Source organism: Anas acuta, chromosome 4 (assembly GCF_963932015.1).
Source record: "Anas acuta chromosome 4, bAnaAcu1.1, whole genome shotgun sequence".
Classification (NCBI taxonomy): domain Eukaryota; kingdom Metazoa; phylum Chordata; class Aves; order Anseriformes; family Anatidae; genus Anas; species Anas acuta.
The window spans coordinates 8769394-8786230 of record NC_088982.1 but is presented as its reverse complement, the minus strand read 5'-3'; the positions used below and the strand labels follow the sequence as shown (position 1 = coordinate 8786230).

The 16837-nt window shown below is 36.6% G+C and overlaps 1 protein-coding gene across 1 annotated transcript in view; it reads left to right on the top strand.

The window, feature by feature from the left end:
* The window catches only part of POLN (DNA polymerase nu), a 99851-nt gene that overhangs the window by 2907 nt on the left and 80107 nt on the right, over positions 1–16837 (top strand). The window contains exons 2-8 of the mRNA XM_068679710.1: positions 2245–2306; positions 5925–6404; positions 6852–7042; positions 9382–9494; positions 9999–10156; positions 14973–15041; positions 16544–16604. Of these exons, the coding sequence (XP_068535811.1) occupies positions 2245–2306; positions 5925–6404; positions 6852–7042; positions 9382–9494; positions 9999–10156; positions 14973–15041; positions 16544–16604 (1134 nt within the window). The remainder of the gene's footprint in view (positions 1–2244; positions 2307–5924; positions 6405–6851; positions 7043–9381; positions 9495–9998; positions 10157–14972; positions 15042–16543; positions 16605–16837) is intronic.

Genomic DNA, 16837 nt, shown 5'->3' with positions numbered 1-16837 from the left:
GATTCGCTTTCTTTAAAAGTACAATGATAGTCTCTGGTATTTTTAGCCAATTGTAACTGCAGTCTTTGTAGTGTTCCTAAACCCTTTTTCACTGGGTATTGAAAGAACAGTATAAGCATTTAGTGGCAGCATGTCACATGACTAGCTGTTTTGTTTCCCTTATCTTAATTACGATTGCTTCTAGTCTACAGACTTAAGAACAAACTTATAATTTGAATCACTCTTGGGAAAGTGCCTATGTATGTAGCTTTAGTTGATCAAAGCATGGATCTGGGGAGGAAGAAAAGTTTGCCTTAAAATAAACAAACAAAAGACCACACCAAAATAACAACAACAAAAGTTGGTCTGTTTATGGCTATGTTGGACTGTATTTTATTGATAAGATCTTTAAAGTTTTAATTCTACTTAATTGGAAAGTCTGTCTTTAAAAGGTAAATACTGGATTCAAATAGCACAAACATCTGTGATGTTGAACTCATGGGTGAAATTGTGGTCATCTTGGCAGTAGCATTTCTAATAGTTCCATCCAGCAGTACATTTGAATGCAAGGATGGGTTTCTACTGCCATCTGCTGATACTTTTTCATGAACCAGAAATTCGAGGTGGTGTGGTGATTTAGATACCAGTCATACTGAGCACTGTGTGCTGAATGAGAGCAATGTAATCCTCATCTTTGGAGGGTGAATTTATTGAGAACAAGTATCTAGCCATGAAGTGATTAAAAGCACTGACATTAGACTCACATTGCTATCGTTGTTAAATGATAGTTTTATTGTTGTGGGAAGTGTCAAGAAAACCAAACCTAAAATGTTTGACACTAAATTCAGTTATACCATATTGACTGTTCTAACAGTTCAGGTTAGGGGGCTAAGCTGGAGATAAAATAACAGAACCTGCCTGTGATATTGTAAAGTAATAAGATTAGTCTTTTCTGGAGACTGAGGTAGTCTCTTAAAATTATTTTTTATTAGTCTTTTAAGTATAGGATCCTGCTTTACCTCTTCAAAACTTTTTAGAATACAGTTTTAGTAAATGGAAAAAGGTCCACTTATGCCTTGTTTGATACTGTGTGGCAGCTTGTTAGATCCAGAAGCTAGACACATTCTCATAATACAAATTTTGTAGCTGAAGGCAGCAGTGGAATGGACTCTGCCTGGACCAGCAATTAGAAAGGGACAATATGCGTATTTTGCCCAGGAGTGCTTTTTTTGGCTGGGTAGTAGAAGGATCTAGAGACACAGGGCTTGTAACTACAAACTCTGGAGGGCCATGCACTTCACGAGAGTTCTCCATTGCCTGGCTCCTCTTATTGTCCCTGCTGAATCTGTAATTACTGCTAGTCTGTTAGCCCTTGTTCTTTTATTCATTTGCTTCTCCTCTTGGGTCTCTTGGGCTGTGTTGAGTGCAGAAAAGAGAAGGCATGTCGTAGCCCTGTCACTCAGCGTGGTGTGGAGTTCTGAGGTGTACTTACAAAGCTTCCTTAAATTTTCAGAACTGTAGGCCAACCACTGCTGGTAATTTGGTGATGGGCCCAGGAGAACAGCTGTGCTGTGCCTCAGGGCTCTGTCTTCAACCCAGCTCTAATAATAATCCTGCTCCTTATTGGGATGCTGGTCGTTATTACCCTTCTGTCTATTTGATAAGTCTGAATCTTCCTTGCTCTCTATTCTTGTCTGATCTTACAATACTCATTCTCTTGCGAGGATGAACAATGTGAAAAAATTAACCTCTTGGTAAAGCCTGGTCAGTTTTCTCTAGGGCATCATAAGTTAAAGATACATGTGTGAATAAAGTATACTGAATAATATTTTGGAGAATAATACTGTCTAACACCAAGTTCAACTGTGTGAAATGTGTTTTTTTTTTTTTTCCTTGCTCAAGCCCTTATCTTTACTTTGACCAAAAAGGGATGTGTTTTCTTGAAAGAAGGTGGTAGGCATTCTTAAAATATTATAGTAATGCTTTGTCTGAATACCATGTTTGTCGGCTATGTAGCAAAGCTGAATGTAACTTTTTCTTCATGGGGACAGAGCATGCTTTTACATATGCATATTCAGGAACCTGCAGAGCCATTTAGAGCTTGAATTATATTAATTCGAGGAAAACAGTTGCCATTGAAAACTTGATTGCAATTATTTTAGGTTTGGTTAGTGTTGGTAGTGTAACATTGCATGTAACCAAAGTTGTATGCATTCATCTCAGGTTCATTTGTACTGTAAAATGTTTTCTTTTTTTTTTTTTAAGGTATAGAGAAGACTGAGGAAAATAAGTTAGGTGATAAGGATGCACATCTGAAAAATGAAAAGGCAAGCACACTGTAAGATAAAAGACTACTTAAAAAGCCACTCTTTAGTGGAAGTTTGGAAGTTATTGACTGGCTCTTTCATAACAGGTTTTATCACAGTACATTGCATATTCTGGTGGTTCAGATAACTTTCCTCTATAAGTCTTATTTTGCACTTGACATCTACTCTACCTTTGAGAGTATTGGCCCCACTTTTCCTATTTATACTAAGTCTATTGTGACATTGATCTGAAATACATGAGGTTGACACATTTAGATAGTTACTAAGGAATAAAAATGTTGTCTAACCTCAGTTTGGCAATCACTGGCATCAAAAAAAAATCCCGCAAAATACAGCATGCTGCTTTTCATAGTAGTAGTGAAGTGGCTTATGTTTTGTGAATTGTTGCCTCAGCATAAAATTGTCACTTCATCATAACTAGCATGACCCATATAATGCCCATGGGGTATACAGTACAGCCATCAGGTACTATGTCCTCTACATAAGCTGTGTGAAATTAATGCATCTTTCTGTCTACTATATGCCCTTAGAGCAACTGCATGGATGAAGCTTTAAGCATTATTTTTTACCCAAAGGCATTCATATATTCATACAAGAGACCACTACTTTTGTCTGTTACAGAAGGAGAAGGCTTTTTTCTTTCCAAAATAAAGAATTCTTGAAGCATATCTTCTTATTTTTGGTTTGTGTTTTTTTCTTTTTCCCCAGAATAAAAGAAAGGTGTGGGAATAAAAATACATGTTTCCTTATTGATACTAGAAAAAACATATTTAAGAAATTACTGCTCTTGTTGGCTGTACTGCTTTCCACGGGTGTTAACTTTTTTCTTCTCTAGTGTTGCTAGTGCTGCATCACTTTTTCTGTTCCGTACTTTTTGCTCGTAGGATTAATCTCTTCAAGTTATCACTTTGCAACACCATGACAGTGTCTCATCACCCATTCCTTCTTTTCCATTTAATCTTGTTTTACATTTCTGATCCTTCCACAGGCAGGTACTAGTTACATAATCATAAAGTGATCTGGTTCAGATGAAAAATGTCTTTGTTTTAAAGGAAGTTTAGTTTTTGGTGGAATCATCTCCCTGAAGTTAGTTCAGTGTGCATGCAAGTGCCAGCCAAGAATGATGGATAACTGGGGTGGTCCCAACTTAGGCTGTGATTGAGGACCATAAAGTTTGTCAAATGAGCTGCGGATATTAAAAGTGGAGCTCCCCAGCTGCAGATCACACATCCTTCATTACTCTGACTGGTGCATGGTGCACACTTCTGCAAGTCTGTTCAGGTTCCTTGTGAAGCAGAAAAGTACGCTTCCTGTGTGCGTGGTGAGGTAGTTTCCTGCAAATTACATTGGCTTGTCTGTAGGCATGATGAGAATGACTTAAGCCACTAGTGAACGTATGTGGTAGTGGAACCTCTTTTTGTAATGTTGAGGAGCTAATTTTGACACACCAGATCTAATGAAATTCTTCTAAATCCACATAAATTATGAAACGACCTCCTCTGACTTAGAAAGCCTGTTGTTTACTTCCAGCTATGTCATTATTTCTAATAGATGATCAGTTCTTCCCAGAAGCTGCTGCTCCTCTCTATGGTTAATTGTAATTCCAACTATATTATTCTGATTTGATAATTAAATTTGCTTTGTTCTTATTTTTGATCTTTTAAAAGAGAATTACTTATTCTTGATTCTATAATTACTTCAGTGTCCTAATTCAAATTTTACTATATGTTAAACAATGCAAACTATTTGTGATTTGACTGGAGAATACACTTAAGTGGATTAGCTGTCTGTCTATGGTTCTTGAACAGTCAGTCTTTCTGTGCTAATATTATTCCACTTACGGTAGCTTTTTTTAGTGTCTCCTTTGTGATTAGCTTTGCCTAAGTCCAATTTATTTGTCATCTTTCAGAACAATCACTATTCATTTTGGTAGCAGCAAAAACTTAATTAAATCTTTTTCTGTTTATTTAAAACCTTTTAATTGTACCTTTTTTTTTCTGTAGAGCTGATCCTGTAAAGTGTTTTTAACTAGTCTAAGGCTCTTTCATCCTTTTGATTCCACAGTTCTGAGGTTTGGGAAAATGGGATCTTGGTTAAGGAATATTGCAAACCACCAACAACAAAAAAGCATTGGCTTTGCCTTTCTGGTTTGCTCAAACAATCGAGTGAATAGAAATGGATGATATCCTTTAATCAGTGGAAATTCTTGTTCTTGATGTGAGGCCTGCACAGCAGTAACTTGTGGTTCTTTTAAAGCAAGAAGGCCTCAGTTTTTGGAATGACAGAAGTGCTGAAGGAGGCTGGTGATTCCAAGAGCAGAAAATGTAGTAATTACGAGAGCCTTCAGTTACTTTAAAATAGTGTGTAAATGTTATACTTATGCACGGTGTGAGGACTAAAACTGAGAAAACAATGGCTTTGCCAAGCAGTTAGAGAAGTTGAAGGAAAAACTGCTTTTGATTTGATTCTGTGTAAGATCAAGATCAAAATATTCCTGCTGGAGGTTACCCTGACAGGGACTATAGTCTTTCTGAGGCACTAAAGATAGATAAGTCACTATAGGATTGCCTCATTTCAAAAAGGAAATTGCATAAAAAGGAAGGAGCTTTTAAAAGAAAGTATAGGGTGTTTCCCCTCCAAAAGCAAAACATCTGTAGGTAATAAGGACTTATAAAAAACCGAGTATTGGAGGCTTAAAACAAATGGGAGCAGTATGGCTAAACAACAGTATGTAGGAGACAACTAAACATCCTGCAACTTTACAGAACTTGTATTTCATAAAGAACACAAGACAAAGGATCCCTCTTGGCTGAAGAGGGTGTTGAAGAAACTAGCAAAATAAACAGCAAGAAAATACAAGGGCCAGTAGCATACCAAGGAAATCAAGGATGAAGGATTAGAATTATGTTACCATGCAATTTCTTGTTCAAGGCTCTTTAATAGCACTTTGAAAAAAATAAAACACGCTGCTACAAAAGGATGCAGGGAAATGTGTGGAATATTAAAGCTGTTGTGGGGATAGTGATTTAACCAGGCTAGAGTATAATACTTAGCTGTACACCTGATAATAAGGTGCACCTTCTATGCAACTTTCCTATGAATTCTTGTTGTGTCTTGCAATCCTGTAACTTTTTGGAAAAATTGGTGGAGATTCAGTGGATTCAGAATTTCCAAAGCAGGTATTATGGTCCCTTGCCAAAAACAAAAACAAAACCCTTTGAATATTGAAGCTAAAGATGAAAATGAAAGGTCGCCTCTCCCTTCACACAAAGCTTGCTAATGACCTAGTCACTGTGGAAGACAGGCTACCAGACTAGATGGCTCTTGTTAATTTGGCATTGTTAGTTTTGGACTAACAACAAACAAACAAATATGGTGGTGGTTTTGGATGCCAGCAATATAAATCAACAAAATCACTTTTACTGATAGACACTTGAATTTTGGCCTATGTGATAAAGTTCCTCTAAACTGTCTGTCTGTCTTGATGGTATCACTAAGATTTTTTTTCTTTTGTACAGCATCACTTCCTGAAAAGCTTTTTGAATTAACTCAGGGATGATTATTTCTGTCTCCTAATAAGTTGAATAATTAGTTCACTGAAAAATTTGATTTTTCCAGGAAATTAATGATTCCACAATTGCATTATTAAAATCATCTGCCAGCCCTGCAAGAAGTACTGGTCAGAAAGTCAGGACAGTACATACCAATGAAATGCTTTCCTATCAAGCTACCAAAATACTGAGCTATTACCAGGATTTAGACTTATCTAAATGGGGATATGGAAAAAAAAATCTTTCAGTAAAAGCAAAAAAACTGAAGGATGATGAAAAGAATGTAGCTACTCCCCTTAAAAGAAAGCAAGATGTACCTACATGTCACTTGGAGAAAAAAAGATTACCTCTAATGAACTACACTTCACATGAAAGAAGATATAACTGGACTTCCAGACGACCAGAATTTTCTGAAAATTATCCTTGTGATATCAGGAGTTTGGGAAATGAAGAAAAAAGAGAATTGCTTGCAAATATAGAACAGGCAGTGGCTTTTATAACTACTATGATATTTCAAGATGGTTCTTCACAGCTCAACTCAGAGCAGGTTAGTGAACGATGTGTTTTGTATAGAGGCAGTGTTGTAGATGTATTTGGACAATACATATGACTCCAATAAACACAAAATTATGTTCATTGGGACCATGGAGTCTAGACCAGTTTTGGATATTCTTGCTTACAAAAATATAAATGCAAAATGAAGTAAATATTTCCAAGTTTTATTTTTCTACAAAGTAAAATTTAAAGCAAATGGAACCACTTGGGTTAAACAGTCATTAGTGTACTTCTAGTGAGACTGCTTGAATATTTTTTTTTCTTCTTTGTACAGTGGGTTTTGCTTTCAAGGATGCTTTTGTCTGCTGCTCTATTCTGTTAAGGGTGTGTGCAGTGACCGTAGTGTATGTGATGACATTCATATGGTAAAATACTAGTGAAATCTTCTTTATTGAATTGCATAAAATCTGTCAGGAAACGCTTTAATTATACTTAACAGGCCTTAACTTCATCAGTAAAAGGAATCGTTATATTAGTGAAGAATCAGACAGATCGCCTCTGTTCTCCCAGTTACTCTTCAAGCGACCGTATTCGGAACGCTGCTGATGAAAGGGACAAATTAATTTATTTAAAAACTGAATGCTCACCTCTTTGGGAACAAGAAGAACGGGCTCACAAGAAATTTGCTTGGTGAGAACATATAGAAATAAAATACTACTTTGCTTTACATATGCTTTTGGCAACAGTAATAATGTTCATTAAATCATAGAATGGTTTGGGTTGGAAGGGACCTTTAAAGATCACCTAATTTCACCCTGCACTACACCTCCCACCAGCCCGGGCTGCCCAAAGCCCCATCCAGCCTGGCCTTGGGTGTTGCTGGGGCATCCACAGCTTCTTTGAGCAACCTGTGCCAGTGCTTCACCAGCCTCTGAAGAAGCAATTCTTTCCTCAGTCTCCCATCTATTAGTTTGAAGCCATTACTACCTGTCTTACCACTGCGTCCCCTGACAAAGAATCCCTCACAGCTTTCCTGCAGCCCCCTTCAGGCACTGGAACACCACTGTAAGGTCTCCCAGGGGCCTTCTCTTCTCCAGGTTGAACAACCCCTCAGCCTCTCTCTGTAAGAGAGGTGCTCCAGCCCCTTGATCATCTTCACTGCCTTCCTCTGGACTCGTTCTAATATTTCCACGTCCTTTTTATGCTGGAGGCCCCAGAGCTGAATGCAGGGCTCCACGTGGAGTCTGATGAGAGCAGAGCAGAGAGGGGCAATCCCCTCCTTTGCCCTGCTGCCCATGCTGCTGTTGGTGCAGCCCAGGACACGGCTGGCTTTCTGGGCTGCAAGTTCACATTGCTGGCTCATGTCAAGCTTCTCATCAACCAACACCCCCAGGTCCTTCTTCTCCTCAGGGCTGCTCTCAATCTGTTTCCTGCCCAGCCTGTGTTGGTGTTATGCTGTGGTGTTTCTTTTCGAGATTGGAATTTTAGTAATAGCTACTCATTCACTTAGAAAAGCTTTATGAACACATGATGGTTATATGGCTTCAAATAAAAACAAAAAAAAAAAACAACTAAAACTTGAAGAATATGTATCTTCCATTTGCTGCACTGAATTTCTTACACAATATGTTTCAGGACATCATTATGATATATATCCTTTTTGAGCCTGGCTGCTATTTCTAATTTCTGAGCATGGAGTGCAATAGGCTTGTTTAATGACTGAGATGATGAATGAGGTTTTCTTAGGATTCAGAAACAATGTTACATCCAAATTACAAGCAAAAAAAAGTAAATGCTTTGTACATCTGTTTAATAGTTGAACTAAATCTTTAAAAAGTAGGATTATATTTTAAATGTCCACTTGGCATAGCCAAAATCTGTTTTTATTCCTTATTATTAACTTGAAATAGTATCCTATAATGGCAGGGATGAGACTGATCTTTCAAAATAATAGTTGCATATTAAAATTTCTTCAGAAGATTTCATAATTTTCAGTAATGACTGTTTTATTGTAAACTATTGAATTTGGGGAATTAAATTACAAAGCATTAATTTTTGCGATGTTAGACTTGCTTGCTGATCACATCTCTGCACCGCACCACTGTATGACTTGAAACAAATCACTACGCTTACCTGTACTTCTCCAGATGCAATGTTGGAATTATAAAATGATTAGTTTTATAAAGTGTCTTCGGTTTGATTCTTCTGAACTGAGCATGACATCAATAAAGCATATTCTTTTGAGCAATAAGAACTCAAGAATAAACAAGTTGAATAATTGTATTATCTATAGGCTTTATCTAATTTTTCTAGGAACAGTGTAGTTGTTTAGTAGTGGATCAAAACTATGTACAGTAATACCTTATGGTCTGCACAATTTATAATCTGTCTAAAATCTTGGTACCCTGGTTTTATATCACTAAAGATATATCAACTCAAACTCTATAAAGAGTTATTGTTTTTCCGTATTGCCTAAAATAAAGCTAACAAAAAATGATACACATTATTAGTAAAATCTATGTATACTTCAAATGTTACACATATAACACATGAGAACTGTAGACATTTTCAAAAATAATGGAAAAATGTGGCATGATATGAAGCATACTAGACTTAGAGAAAATTAACACTAAGCAATTAGGTCAATTTAGATAGTCTAACAACTTTTAAATCATGATTTTACTATGTTTATTTAGAATCTTCTCCGATCTCATTTTGTATGTTAAAGTATAACAGGAATGCAAGTTGCAGTTTTAGATTAAGGTTGAATTTAATTTCAAGTGCCAAATAAGGTTTTCTTTTCTTTATGAGTGCATGGGAAGTCATCTGCTAATTTAGTATAGAATGAAGCTCCAGGATTTGAATTGAGAATTTAATATTCAAATACAATATTCTGTTCTTAAAGGAATAAAGAAAGGTTTTGTATTAGCTGTTCAGTTTAATATTAGTTGCTAATTAAAGAATAAATTAAATGTATTAACTAAATCTGGTAGCAGCATAGTACATGTTAATAAATTTCTTTTGTGCAGGCGAGTGTTGTTTCAAATGCTGCGTCGCAAAGTTCCAGTTATTTGCTTCAATGCAAAAGATTTTCTGAGGACAGTACTTCAAATTTATGGTAATGAAATTAGCTGGAAACAAGGTAACTGTCTAATCCAGTCTATAACCTAATCCTATAATCTCTGTGCCTGTGATGTTTCTGTTAAAATTACATGGTGTAGAAGCAACTAGATTAGTGTTTAGGTAATATATTGGAGAACAGAATTTTAGTACCATGGAAAGAAAACCCTTCTTTGGAGGTTTACGACCAGACAGTTGGCACGTTAAGATTATGTCTTTCTTCTCAGAGTAGGAATAGAAACATTGAATAGTTTAAGGTTAGATTCCAGTGGAAACAAAAGCTTTTAACACAGTCCTGATGATAGCTGAGAAGGTTGAATTGCTTCATGTTTCATGTTTCCTAGAAAGACTTCCTCTGCTCAAGAGGATATAATGAAATTCTAGAAATGCTCATACTGGAATCACTTGAATGCTTGTCTATTTATGATGTATGTCTAAAGGAAACATGGACAAAACTCTAGAAGTATTTCTCAATATAGGAAGTAATTTAAGCGTTTTGATTGTCAGAAATAACTTATTTTTGTAGTTGCCGATAGCGTCGTGTTAGATCCAAGGATTGCAGCATGGCTGATAAACCCCAGTGACACAGTTCCCTCTTTTGAATGTTTGACGGAGAAGTATTTTGAAAAATCTTTTTCTATGGAAACAGAAAATACAGATACAGGCACTTTGAGAAATGCATCGGTAAGTAGTTTGAGATTGTTGTTGGTTTAAAAGAGGAAGGAGATATTTAAATTATTGCCCTTGCCTACAGAATATTGCAAAAAAAAAAAATCATAATACTTTTCAGATAGAAGAAAGTTATAACAATACTACTTGTTGGAAATCTAATGTTAAAGAGAGAGTAGAAGGAAGGGTTCACTCCATTCTACCAAGATAGAATCAAATTCTCCAGGAACAGTTGCAAAATTCTGTATCTAAACCCAAAAGTTCAGTAGCAAAATTAATATAAATTCATCTTTTCTCTTTCACCTATCTGCAAACAGATACCAGCTGTCATTTCCAAAATGCCTAATGCCTTGCTCCTTAATTCCTGTGGACATGTACCCCTTATTTAGTTTATAATTAACAATTTTACTGGATCCTATGACACTCTGGTAAAGGTACCATATCATAAGCTTAAGACGTATCTTAAGTTTTACTCCAAATGCTTAATGAACTTCTTGAGAAGTTATTCACAATGCTATGGAAATAGTCTTACTGTCTGTTGAAACTTATTTACTGAACATTATAAAATTTTGGTGTTGGTATTTTGGGCTATTGCATTCTACTCTGGACGCGTTAGCTGTCACAGGTTGTTTGAATGTTGAGAGTGTTAGTGCTGGAGGGAACTAATGAAAAAAATAGATGTAGAGTAGGCTAAATGGTGATTTCTTGAAACCTTTCACTTTTCAGAGGTGTTGCTTGTTCAGACACATGAATCATACCGTGATTGTAGAGCTTCTGGGATACAAACCCAGTGATGTCAAGTGGACTTGGAATATGGACAGATCTCCCTCATATAAGCACATACCCAACTGCATAGGCCCTTCTGAGACAAATAAAGCTAGTTTACTCAAAACTCTATCTGTAAACTGCTGTTGTTCAGAAACTACTTCAAGCTATTTGTGTAGGGAATGGAAAGAAAGGTAAACAGCCAGAAGCTGTACACTTGCAGGCTATTTTTACATGTGCTGTCCTGTCGTGTGAGTCAGCATCCTTGACTTGTTTCTTTCCATATTTTCCCTCAGTCTTTTGTTCTTCCTACATCATATCTATTCTTAGTTTTAATTTCTCAGCTTTCTCATCCTGATTCCCATCTCTGAGTTAAATATTGAAGTCTTATTTTCCTCTTGCCCTGCTTTGGTCTAGTTTGATTCCTTGCCCCAGCCACCTCTAGTGCCTTTTATGCTGATTTCATCTAAGTCCCTGTTTATGCCTCCCTCTAACATGCTGTAATTATTCTCCCCCCTATTCCTTACCCAATGCATTAGTTCTATGGACCCACTTTATGTTTGACTTCTCTGTTTGCCCAGTCAGGGCCATTTTTTTCTGTGAAGCCTATCTTTTTGCCAGATTTCTCTGGAGCCTTCTTGCTCTGTATTTGGTGATAGGTTCCTAACAGTCCTCTGTACACCCAGAGTGCTTGAGGGCAGGTGGTGCATCATGTCCTGTGCCCCACAATTTCAGTTTAGCTCCCTTTTCTGCTAATCTTGTCCACCCAGCATGATACTTGGAATGACGGCTACTTTTTTCTGTATCCTGCAGCTCCAGCTACTCACCCAGACCCCTCTGTAGCATGGAGTGCGTACTACTTGCTGATCTGTATATTAGGTGCTGTGCCAAAAGGCTCCACAAAAGTGATCGTAGTCCACATCCATTGAAACCTTTGCTGAAACAGGTGCTACACATCATGCTGCTTTTGTACTGTGTTTGCTGATAAGGAATCCTGAAATCATTTGAAGCCTGCCATTGGGCTTACTTCTACCTCCAGAACAGATCAATTAGGCTGGCTGGTGCTGAAAGCACTCTTTCTGTCTGTGAAGACAGCTCACTTGTTCCAGGATCACTGGATATGGACAAGGTTTCTTGCAGTCAGGTCAATATTTTTTTTTTTGTTTGTTTTTCTCTGATATGTCGTAGGAAAACGTGGTTGCAGCAAAGATTACCCCCAAAGTGGAGTAATAGAGTTGAGGGTTCTCAACATTCCAAGGCTGTGCAAATGATTTTTTTCCTCCTCTTTTTTGGAAAGGGCTGTAGCAAAAATAACTCACATGAAGAAATGGTGAGCAAGCTACTTCCATCTGTCAAGGTTTTTCATAGTATGTTGCTTGTGGTAACTATATTCATGGTATGGGTGGGTAGGAAAGTATATAGTTTTTTGTGAGGCTGAAAGTTGACACTGGAGGGCTGTACAATACAGAGGTCAGAAGAGAAATACCTTGGCATGTAGACCAGTGGCATTCTCTAACCTGTTCCGATCACTCCTCTCAGCTGAGAGTATCTTTCTTTGGTTGTCTGGTTCTTTTTGAGCACACATGCCTCATTGATGCATTTGTCATGTTCATTTAAACACAACCTCCTCTTTTCTGGATTTCAGTAAAAGGCTCTTTTGACATTTCATCTCCCCTCTCGCTCTCTTTCAGTCTTCTAAATTCTAGCCCTGATTTTACTAGACTAGTGCCCACCTAATCCACTTCTTTATCTACTTGTAAACTGGCTTTTGTGTTTTTGAATTATATGTGCTTTCTTAAAATCTTTATCAACTCTAATTTTAATTTGCTACCCATTAAAATGCAAGTTTTGAAAGACTTCTGCTGACCAGAAAATTATGGCTCTTAGTCTATGTAAAGCTTCATTATGAAAGAACATGCAGAGGTGTTTGCAACAAGAAATTAAAGGTTTGATATAGCAAAAAGATCAGAATAATAAATACCTAACCAACCAGACTGATCAATTCATTCTAATGTAGCAGTTTTCTAACTAAAGCCGTATTTTCACAAGGACAACTATTTGCATGCAGTTGAAGACAGTGCAGTTGTCTCAGGCTGGATATTTGTGAAGTGTCATCACTGAAACAAACAAGAAATTGTCCAACCACTTTGATTATACTTACCCGCTTTTGCTTTGAAAGAATTACTGCCTGGCTGGGCAGATTAAAAGCCCTGGAGGACCACAGTGTTCTGACATCAGACCTGTTTTTAAGAAGATATTCTTGGCAACAATTTCAATGGCAATCTTCCTGGTTTAATCCATAATTCATAACTTAATGACATCCAATTTAGTAGTGATACCATATCTGGTTTCATTGCATATGCTCTTCTAGATAATGTAATCTTGTTTTTGTTGTTTACAAAACATTAGATGCTTCATTCAAATTTAAGCATTTTCTTCATTTTCCATGCAGTCTTAGAATGTAAATCTGATAACAAGTAGAATGTCCTTGCATTCTCATCACAGAAGGACTAAAGGGAAGATTCTGAATATATCAAGTGAAAACCATGAAACTGTGGAATGGGTAGCAAAGCTGGATTTGGTAGCATAATTTCTGAGAGCTTACTCTGGTAAGCAAAACACCTTCTAGCTCAGTTTGAGTGGAGAAAGCAAAACGTAGTTCTTCTGGAGGAGATTTTTTTTTCAACTTTTTAGATATTTCATGAAAGCGGTTAAGGTAAGAAGGTTATAGAATATCTGCAGGTCTGTAGAGAAAAGAGAGACTTCTGCAGCTCATGGTGTAAGATCCCCTCTTTGTATTCTGCCAGCTCCAGGACAGGTATGCAAATAATAAAAATGAGCACAAGATAATTAGGATTCCTTCAAAATATATGTAGGGTGAATGATAAATGTGGAGATAGCTTACTTACAAGGTGTCCAAAGAACGCTGTCGACGTTTTTTCAATTGAGAAGCCTTCCATGTGATTTCATGGCCATTTGGTGTCCTGTCAATCAGGAGGAGTCTGTTTACTATTCTTGACAGAAAGATGTAATTCACTTGGGAAACAGCTCTTGAATTTAGTTGGAACCCTGACTATGTGTACTATTTTAGTAAAAAATGATCTTGGAATACCCTGCTCACCAAGAATCTAGCCAAATCTAGGTCAGTCCCCTGCTATGCAGTTATTGAGAAGGAAGCAGTGAATGTAATCAGATTATCTTCTAAAGTGGTTAGGATCCACTAAAGGGTTGGCATCAAAATTGGCTTCTGCTCTGAGTCTTCCATCAGATGTACATTATGCTCATGTTGTTAAGCATAAAATAGTAAGCTTGAGCATTCTGCATTTCTATCTGCTATAGATATTTTTTTCCAAAATATTATCAACAGGAATCTGCAGTCAGTATTGCACTGTCTGGTATCATTATCTTGCATTCTAGGTTTCTGGACTTCCTCAAAATTCCATAGTCTTGTGGGGTTTAATGTAGATTTTCTCTGACTTCTCTCAGGATGATTTTTCCTTCCAGGGATGATTTTTTTTTTTTTCCTTCTTGTTCTTGCTGTGTATGTTTTTTGTTGTTTGTTTGTTTTTATTGTTTCTTCGTTATGCATTACAGGACTAGATTAGAATCTTTCTTGAATTTTCAGTCTGTATATTCCTGTCAAAATGATCTTCTAGTCAACTAAACAAGGTAGTATGATTGTGTGGAACTTCCCTGGAACAGAAAGAAGTGAATAATTCAGGCACAGAAGAAGGGCAGTACTGATAGAAAAAGAAATTTGCAACATATTTTTCCTCATTTTACAAGTAGGAATAGAATTCTGACTTCAGCATCAAAGGCAGCATGTAGTAATACTATTTCTCAGTACCTGGTCTTTGCAAAATGTAAATAAAGGAACAGTTAAAATCTAATATATCCTGTGTTCATGATTTTTTTTTTTCCAGAGGTCTAAAAACATTACTGAAGTTTTAAATATAACAGGAGACAAATATAAAAAAAAATATTTAAATAGTTTAATCCCTTTTAAAATAGGTAGTATTCTGAATATTTTAATCTTAAAAGTCTTTTTTTTTTTTTTTTTTATCAGTACCAAAATTTAGGTGTAAACTTGGAGAAGCTTTATACAGTAATGGCAGACCTTACGCATGACTTACAGGTAAGATTTGAAAAGTAGTTACTCAGCTATAACTTCTGAGGTATTGTAAATTAAAGACAGCTAGTGACATGCTTCTCATTCAGATCAGAACCTCTATATGAGTAAAGCAGAAATCTTCAACCCTTACCAATATACAATGCTGATCAACATTTAAAATTGTCCATCAAATTTGCCATTGTTTTTCAGAATAATGAAGTGTCTACTCTGAAAGGGTATCTTGAAGAAACTTCCTATGCAACAGTTAACTTAAATATTTAAACAAAGATTGTAAGAACAGGAAAAAATCAGACTTGTGATTTTTCATTTTACATTTTAAAGCTATAAGAAACTATCTAAAAGTATTAAGAGTTCAAACAATGTAGTGGATTTTCTTCGTAGGCAGGTAGGCACGTTTAGAGTGTCTTCCTTGGGTATAAAAACTCTAAGCATGTCTATCAGCTCTGTGGGTTATGTTAGCCCTTATTGAAGTTCAGAATGCATCTCAAGAATTCTTTTATTTTTGTGGGGGTTCTATTCTGTTCTGTTTCATTTTCTTCTTGTGATCATATGTCTGGAAATGTGTCTGACTTCAGGGATATGCTCAGGTTCTGGTGAAAGGTACCTAGAATCACAGAATGGTTTGGGTTGGAAAGGACCTTAAAGCCCATCCAGTTCCAGCCCCCTGCCATGGGCAGGGACACCACTCACCAGACCAGATTGTCCAAAGCCCCATCCAACCTGGCTTTGGGCACTTCCAGAGATGGGACACCTACCGCTTGTCTCGGCAACCTGTGACAGTGCCTCACCACCCCCCCCAAGTAAAGAATTTCTTCTTAATGTCTCATCCAAACCATCCCTATCCGAGAGATGCTAGGGGTTTCCTTGAAACTTGTTTGAAATATATTTTAAGGGATTAGACAATTAGTTTAGCCAGGTTAGTCTGGATTTTTAGGTGGCCCAGCAATCCTTCAATGTGTGAAAGAAGGCAATAGGGAAACATCTAAGGCACAGAAATACTCATCACCAGCCTACAGGGGGAGATTTTAGACAAATATTGCTGTCTAATTGCTTCAGTGGTTAGAGAAAAAAGACTTCCTGTTCTTTGTAACTAAATTGGGTACATAACCCCATTATCTTGTGTATTCTTCCTAATGAAAACAAATTTGTGAATTCTGAGGAGTTGCTTAATTACTCAAGTAAATAAAGGGATAACTGTATGTTCTAACGGATCTTACTCTAAAAATAAACCATTTAGAACAAAATGAGATGTGTGTATTTCTTTATTACTGTTCCTGTACCTTTCCCTACAAAATGATGTGATAACTGACTATAGCATTTAGATACTATAATTCACACTAAGTAGTATTTCATTACACAGACAACCTTGTCATATGAAAAGGGATTATATAGAAAATTAAATATGGCTTACTGAAAAATGGATATGCATAATGATACTATTATATGTTTGATTGTGTTAATTAAAGTTGGCTGATACTGATGCTTATTCGTATCTTGCTTTACAGGTTCAAGGTTTGTGGAAATTATTTTGCACGTTAGAGCTTCCACTGATCAAAATTCTGGCAGGTATGAAAACAGCTCAAAATAAGACTCTTCACCTTTTTCACACAGCTGCTTGCTCTACTGACATAGGATGTTATCCTATCCTATCCCATAGAATCACAGAATGGTTTGGTTTGGAAGAGACCTTAAAGTTATAACTGAGAATACTACACGTTACCTTATCCTTATAACACCTTTGTGAGTTAGAGTTCCCATTTTACAGTCTGAATTATGCAAGATCACAGTTGTCAATAGTA